Source organism: Thamnophis elegans, chromosome 11 (genome assembly GCF_009769535.1).
Source record: "Thamnophis elegans isolate rThaEle1 chromosome 11, rThaEle1.pri, whole genome shotgun sequence".
NCBI lineage: Eukaryota > Metazoa > Chordata > Lepidosauria > Squamata > Colubridae > Thamnophis > Thamnophis elegans.
The window spans coordinates 31,215,095-31,223,217 of NC_045551.1; the positions used below are offsets into that span (position 1 = coordinate 31,215,095).

General features: G+C 35.5%; 1 protein-coding gene across 1 annotated transcript in view; it reads left to right on the forward strand.

Moving 5' to 3' along the window:
* Positions 1-7,870, forward strand: part of HERC2 (HECT and RLD domain containing E3 ubiquitin protein ligase 2) — a 140,606-nt gene extending 132,736 nt beyond the window's left edge. Inside the window, 8 exon segments of the mRNA XM_032226699.1 lie at positions 103-244; positions 1,171-1,365; positions 1,454-1,566; positions 2,898-3,088; positions 3,457-3,562; positions 4,839-4,908; positions 4,911-5,050; positions 7,092-7,870. Of these exon segments, the coding sequence (XP_032082590.1) occupies positions 103-244; positions 1,171-1,365; positions 1,454-1,566; positions 2,898-3,088; positions 3,457-3,562; positions 4,839-4,908; positions 4,911-5,050; positions 7,092-7,364 (1,230 nt within the window). The 3' untranslated portion in view covers positions 7,365-7,870.
* The last annotated feature ends 253 nt before the right edge of the window (positions 7,871-8,123 follow it).

Consider the following 8,123-nt stretch of genomic DNA (forward strand, 5'->3'; position numbering starts at 1 on the left):
TATTAGGACTATTAATTTGTGTTTTTGCATTACTAAATACTCTTAAGCTTTTAAGTTTTGCTAGAGTTAGATTTTTACTAGTCACTTTTGTTTTGTGATCAGGTAAAGCGATCTAGAAGCAAAGGAGGATTGGCTGGTCCTGATGGCACAAAATCTGTGTTTGGACAGATGTGTGCTAAGATGAGCTCATTCAGTCCAGATAGTCTTCTTCTACCTCATCGTGTTTGGAAAGTCAAGTTTGTTGGTAGTATTTTTTCCTCACTTCATCTAATTTTACAATACTTTGTCCTTTCTTGTACAATAAATACAAGAAAGAAGAAATGTCAGTCATAATTTTTGCTTAGCACTAAATATTGTCAACTGATTCTCAACCCAAATTAATTACATATTGCCATTCTCAAACAGACAGCTTCTTAGATTAAAATATTTCTGTAACATGTTGCTTGCTGGATTTTTTTTTCTTGCTATTTTCTTTTATTTTGCCTATATAGGTAGTTCTCAATTTATGACCATAATAGAACCTGCCCATTACAATCATAAGTTGGGACAGTTGTGAAGTGGGTCACCCTTGTTCCCTACCTGCTTCTATGACCTTTTTATAGTGGCGTTCATTAAGTGGCCATTAAGGATGGGCCAGTTCTGACCACAAGCAGAAATAAATGCCACTTTTTAGCAAAAGTGTTGTAAATGCAGTCATGTGACCAAGCACCTGAAATGTAGTCACATGAACATGGGGGAGGGGACAACTGTTGGAATATTGGAACCAAGTCATAAGTACTCATGGGAAGGTCCATCATAACTTTGAGTAGTCACTAAGCGACCAGTTGTAAGTTGGGGATAACCTGTACGTGGAAATAAAAGTTTATGCAACTTAATTATGGAGAACAAGAGGGAGGATGTGTGGCTTTGAATAGATCATATTGAGGGCACTAATTGGCTTATCCTATAGTATCTGACTGCACGTTTGCTGATTAAGCATGTTTTTATAGATCAATAAATATTTTGAAATATGCATTCTCTTATGTGTAGGATTAACTGAATGACAAAATGAGTGAATTCAGCAAGTATTCTTTTTCACTGCATCTAATGTTTATTATAAAAGTGGCTGAATGTAGCTTTAAATTACTAATTCAGCAGTTCCACAAAGTATTCTTTTTTTATTTCTCTCAGGTGAATCTGTGGATGACTGTGGTGGGGGCTACAGTGAATCAATAGCAGAAATGTGTGAAGAACTTCAGAATGGACTGACCCCTTTATTAATTGTGACTCCTAATGGAAGGGATGAATCTGGAGCAAACAGAGATTGCTTTCTCCTAAACCCTGCAGCAAAATCTTCATTGCACATGAACATGTTTCGCTTCCTCGGTAAATTATGCTGCAGCTTTTAAACTTTTTTTAAAACTTGGATCATACAATATGTGTAACACTTTTCCTTTTTTTTAAAATTACCTAGGAGTTATGTTGGGGATAGCTATTCGGACTGGAAGTCCTCTGAGCCTTAATCTGGCAGAACCTGTATGGAAACAATTGGCAGGAATGAATTTAACAATTGCTGATCTCAGTGAGGCAAGAAAAAACTTATGTTCATCTATCTAATATTACTAATAAGGCAGTGGTTCCCAGCTTGTGGTCTGTGAACTCCTGGGGGGCTGTAATGTCATCAGAGGGTTGGCGAAGGCTTAAAAAAATGTTGTGATTTAAATCTTGAGTTAAGTCTTGGTGTTCTGTGGCCATGGTCCTTGGCCACAAAAGGTATTTAAAGGGGCCCGTGGCAAAGAAAGAGGCCCGTGGCAAAGAAAAGGCTGAGAACTACTGGCGTAAGTCTTACCTAGTTATGGTTACATACTTCTACTGCCAGAAGGCCATTCTTTTGTATTAGATACATGTTTGTATTTGGCTGAATAACATTTTGCTTTCAGGAGGGATAAGATGAGAAGACAGTAAAAAGGAAGCATTTGCATGTAGGATCAAAGTCATACTCTGTTTTTAAAGTGAGCAGACAATTGTCTGCCTAATTGATAGCAATACAATCTTAAGCTTGTTTAGTGGAAAATATACTTTCGAATTTATGGAGGTAAGTGGGCTATATCTACCTAAATTGATATACAACATATCTAGAACATAGGAGGAGATTAAAACCCTCCACACCCTTATCTAAGGCAGGTAGGTGCTTGTTGTCAGGATTATTAGTACAGCAAGACTTCTTTCCCAAGAATAGGAGAATAAGAAACTCTGTGTGTGCATCTCTCTCTAAGAAAAGACACAGATACAGGAATATGGAATGCTTGTGTGTCATGGCTCCCACCTACAAGTCTTATATATTTGTGAAGTTCTCAAAGGGCTTTCACCCAAACTTTCCCCATCCAACTGTAATCCAATATAGTCTTAGAAGTTACTTTATTTTACATTTTATTTCCAGAGCCCTTAATCAACCTGATAGTCAAAATCAAATATGATGGTTCTAATGGCTGATGGTTCTAATATTAGTGTCTTTTTGCATAAAAAGGAAGCTGTATGGAAAATACTTACTTTGGGATATGTTCAGCTTGCTACCCCCTTTCATCAAATGCATTCATTCTCCAGCTTTTCACATTTCCAAAAATTAAATGATAGCTTCCCCAGGCTTGAAAATGAGTTTTGAGGTATTTATATTCTTGTTCTGTAGCTCATTAGAATATTGCCTGTTCTAATTGTTTCTCTCTAAGAGTTTAAAATCCTAAACATTTTGTAAATAGTTCTGCAATTTGCCAATATCTCTAACTCTAAGCATATGTTCTTACTTGCTTGAAGGATCATAATGTGAACTAATGAATTAGCCATATAATTTATCCCAAATAATAGCATATTTAAACATAATATAGAAAAGATTTCACTTAGTTCTGTTTTATATTTAAAAGGTTGATAAGGATTTTATTCCTGGACTTATGTATATCCGAGACAATGAAGCTTCCTCAGAAGAATTTGAAGCCATGAGCTTGCCTTTTACAGTGCCAAATGCCAGTGGCCAAGATATTCAACTCAGTTCCAAATATACCCATATCACACTGGATAATCGAACAGAATATGTGAGGCTTGCAATAAACTACAGGTTTGTAAAGTAGTTAAAGATATGATAAATGACAATTAGTCCATCATTGAATTTGTGTTGTATTATTTGTCAGTGTTGAGATGAAAACAAGCAAAGAGAGCATTGATATGGTAAGATGGCAATTGTTAAGAATTCAGATTATTTGAAAAAAAAAACACCAAAACTGAAAAACTCAATACAACTTTGTATTATCTTCAGGGTCAGTGATCTTATGTTCATTCACTCATTTATTACTAACAGTTTCTCCAGGCTTTCTAAGCAAATTATGGAAGATATGCAGATATCGCTTCCCGTCCTCTCATATGATTATGAAGCAATTACATTTCTCTTACTAATAAATATATGGTGGTGTGATTTTGTTTTGGCAGATTACATGAATTTGATGAACAAGTGGCTGCTGTTCGGGAAGGGATGGCCCGGGTTGTCCCTGTTCCTCTTCTTTCGCTATTCACAGGATATGAACTGGAAACTATGGTTTGTATATACAGTTGTTGTTGCCCAACTTAATAAAAATCGGAACACATATTTGTACTTCAAAGATTTATAACTATTTAAAATAGAACCAGGACAGTAGCTACGCCTCATTATTTCCTGAAAGTTAGATTTTGCTGAGTAAGTAAGACAGCTGTTTTGTGCTTAAAAATATTTAAAATCTAAATTTACAATTTAGACCTGTATGTGAAACCACAACCAGCAATTTCTATATAATAGGAAGATTTTTTTTCTTATTTAATAATAACACAAATGATTTATTATCCATCTTAAATTATTCTGATCAAGTTAAAAAAAAACCTGGTGGATCTTTAATAAAGGAAGACTAAATGCTGTTCAGTCTATGTCCTGGAGCTCAGGAAACGCTATTTTCACTTTTTACTTGATAGATCTTAGACTCAAACAGAACCCTTGGTTCTTGATAGATCTTAGACTCAAACAGAACATATTTTGAAGTTCTGAAATCAGCCCACTTCTTTTCTTCGTGTCCTAGAATCTCCAGATCTAGGTTCCTTCTCTGCTACACCTGTGTGAATCATAAAGATAGGTTTTTGTTTGTTTGATAGCAAAACATTTATGAGCAGAAGAAATTAAGTAATTGATAGAAATAACAGTAATAAATGTTTACCAGTTCCTGAGTCTTAAAGTGAAAATTAAACATTCAAGAATTGAGAATAATTCAAAAATTTTTAGGCCAGCCTGTCTTCTATAACCTGGAAATTCCAGATGTGGAGTCAGAATTCTCAGTAACTGCAGTTATTTCCTCCCCCTTGCCCCCCCCCATTTTTCCTTGATTCTTCTCCCATATAGACACCAGGATGTTGATCCATGCTTATTTCATTGTCTCTGTTATGTGTGCCCACATTCTCTTTTCTGTCTTTTTCTTGTACATGAGTCAGAGATACGACTCTCATGATTATTTTAATCAGCTGTCTTTTATTTGCCTTTCTCCTGTAGTTTTATTGTGCAGAACTATTTTGGGATTTGGTGGCTAGGTTATAATAGATTTTTTTGTTCTCTGGTTCCAAACATTGGATCTGAATTTTTATAACTGTTGAGAGATAATTAACACTCACACAATGGAACAAAGCAAAAGAACAAAAAATATGCAAAGAACATCATATATCAAAGTGCCCCTTAGAATTCAGAAATCTCTAATAGTAGCATTTTAAAAATATATTCCTATGAAGAACTCTATTTGAAGCTCTCGTGAGAATAAAAGCTAAACTAAAGCAGTTTCTTTTTTTTCTCCTTTCAGGTGTGTGGGAGTCCAGATATTCCTCTCCATCTTTTGAAATCTGTAGCTACATACAAAGGGATTGAACCCAGCGTTCTCTCATTCAGTGGTTTTGGGAGGTGATGGAATCCTTCTCCAACACAGAACGATCTCTGTTTTTGCGCTTTGTATGGGGTAGGACGAGACTTCCAAGAACAATTGCAGATTTCAGAGGCAGGGACTTTGTCATCCAGGTAAGACTTCGAGAGCTTCAAGATAGCAAAGTCCCCTTATCTCATGCAATGTAGTAAATGTATTGAAAGAAAGTATTTAGAGCAAAATACTTGTTCTTGTTAGGTGTTTCTTTGAAGGTGTTTCTTTGGCCAGGATTCCTATGTTGTTGTTGTTTGGATATAAACAGAATGGTTCCGAAAGTAATGCATTGTGTGTGTGTGTGTGTGTGGTGTGGTATGTATGTATGTATGTATGTATTGTATGTGTATGTATGTATGTATGTATGTATGTATGTATAGCATATGCATATGCATATGATATATAGATATATAATAAGATATAGATATTAGATATATAGATATATAGTATATAGATATATAGTATATAGATATATAGATATAGATATAGATATAGATATAGATATATAGATATATAGATATAGATATAGATATTTTACAACCCCCGGTATGCCAAAATATGGGAGGAAGATCACTACTTCCATTCTCTGTCCTTCGGCTCGTCACAAGAGACCATCCAGACAGAACCCAATATTTTTTTTTACTGTTGCCTTTTTGTTACATTTGTTATATTTGTGCTGATAAATAAATATTTATTTATTTATCAGCACAAATTATTTATTTATCAGCACAAATATAACAACATACATACATACATACATACATACATACATACATAGTGTCACAACCCCTGGTATGCCCCAATTATGGGAGGAAGCTAACTGCTTCCATATCTGTCAATCGGCTCGTCACAAGAGTCCATCACGACAGAAACCCAATTTTTTACTGTTGCCTTTTCTTCATATGTTTTAGCCTCCAGTTTTGTTGTAACAAAATGTAACAAAAGGCAACAGTAAAATATTGGGTTTCTGCCTGGATGGTCTTGTGACGAGCCGAAGGACAGAGAATGGAAGTAGTGATCTTCCTCCCATATTTGGGCATACCGGGGATTTATATATATATATATTTGTCACTGATGGAAAGTTAAATTTTCTTGATCCCATAATTATTCTGCTGAATAGTGATGTACTTTGAATGAGAAACAGTTGTTTATTTTCAGGAGATTAAAACGAAATACTTAATGATGGTATATTTAAATGTTCGTGGCTTAAATCAGCCCATAACAAATTGTGAGATGATGTGGGTAGGAAAAGATTTAATATTCTTCAACAAGAACATTTTTAAAATATTCTGTGGAAAGATGGTGAAACTTTAATTTACAGACACCCATTCAGCAGTGTTCAGATGCAACAAATAGAATTCTAGTTTGCCTCCCCCCCCCAATAAATTCTTTTTTCCCCAAGAATCCCTAACAATTGAAGTAATTAATATAATTGACATCATTTACATCATTTATGTCATTTGTGTAATTAGATAAATGGCATAAATTGCTGCAAATTATGTTAGTTACTTCATTATGCAAATTTGAATTTAATGGATGTTCGGCTTTGACATTACTTCCCCAAATTCATGCAAAATTGAGGTTTCACTGTAAAACACATTGATGGCGTTCCAGTGGCACAAAGCACTAACCATAACAACCCAATGGTCAAATCAAGAGGGCTCCTCATATGTAATTGGTAGTCACAAGCACTAGTCCAAAATGTGCAAAATACTTAACTAAAACTTGCATGGCTGCTGGAACAGTGAAACATATACATATCTCCGGGTGTAGCATCCTACTGGTTTAACAACAGGTTCGCTTTGCGCCTGCTTCGCCCGAACTGGGCCAAACCTGTAGAATCCCACCCTTGCATATCTCCTTTGCACAATGTTTCTGCCATTAAATTACTATTATGTGGATAGTAAGCTGTGTCTCACGTGGATAATGAGACACAGCTTCAAAATTAGTTGTTATTTGAGGGGAAAGCAAAAGCAGGTGACAACTACCTTCAGTGGGCCCTTTTTTTAGGAACAGGACTCTGAACCTCTTTGCTAGAAATAAGCCTTTTTTTTCTATAAGCATGGATAGGTGAACACTTTAAATTTTGTGCTATGCAAATGGCATTGAGTGAAATTGTTTTTTCTTCTTCTCCCCTCACAGGTTCTGGATAAATACAATCCTCCAGACCATTTTCTTCCTGAGTCCTACACATGCTTTTTTCTGCTGAAGCTTCCTAGGTATTCTTGCAAACAGGTTCTAGAAGAGAAACTAAAGTATGCCATCCATTTCTGTAAATCCATAGACACGGACGACTATGCTCGAATAGCATTGACAGGGGAGCCAACTGCTGATGATAGCAGTGAGGATTCTGACAATGAAGATGCTGATTCTTTTGCTTCTGACTCCACTCAAGATTATTTAACTGGCCATTGAGAGGGAGGGCCCCTTGCCAGAGACAATGCTGGAGCCCCAGAATAGAGTACCACAAAATAGCTTTGATGCAACGGGTCACAGTCCAAAGGCATGCAACCAGAGAACTACTAATCATTACTAAACAAGGAGTACATACTACGTGTTGTAGAAATACTGGCAAATAATGGAAATAACTGTCTCTAGCATCGTGGGTGCCATACATGGGCATTGAACATCTGTTTTGGTGGCTGGAGATTCCCTTCAGCCCCTTTATGCTGCACTGCAGATAGAACTTGGTATTTACTGATGTGTTGTAAATGTTTATAAAACATTGATAGTGTGGAATTTAAAAAACTGAAATTATTTTAAATGGTCAGTGCAATAGGTTTTTTTTTCAAGTTAAGTGTTGTGTTCTTTGCATCTTCTTGATTGTATATTGGAACTACTGTGCAATTACTGAATAGTATTATAAATATTTCAATTAACTTTAATAGTTGTTTGGTTATTAAAAACTTTTTTGAACGCTGTTATCAGTATTCATTATATTCTAGTCAACTAACTTCCCTATTCACTAGCCAACAACTTATTAAGCTGCCATCTTTCAATGTCATGTTATCTGCTGTCTTCCCTCCCTCTCTCTGAATAACAGGATTCTTAACATAAGATGCAAAATCTACATAATTGTGCCATGACTATGTCAAATTATAATTTTTCTCTAAATAAAACAGCCATCACTACCCACTGACAGCTTAATAGGGCTTTTGATGGTGAGAAATCTTT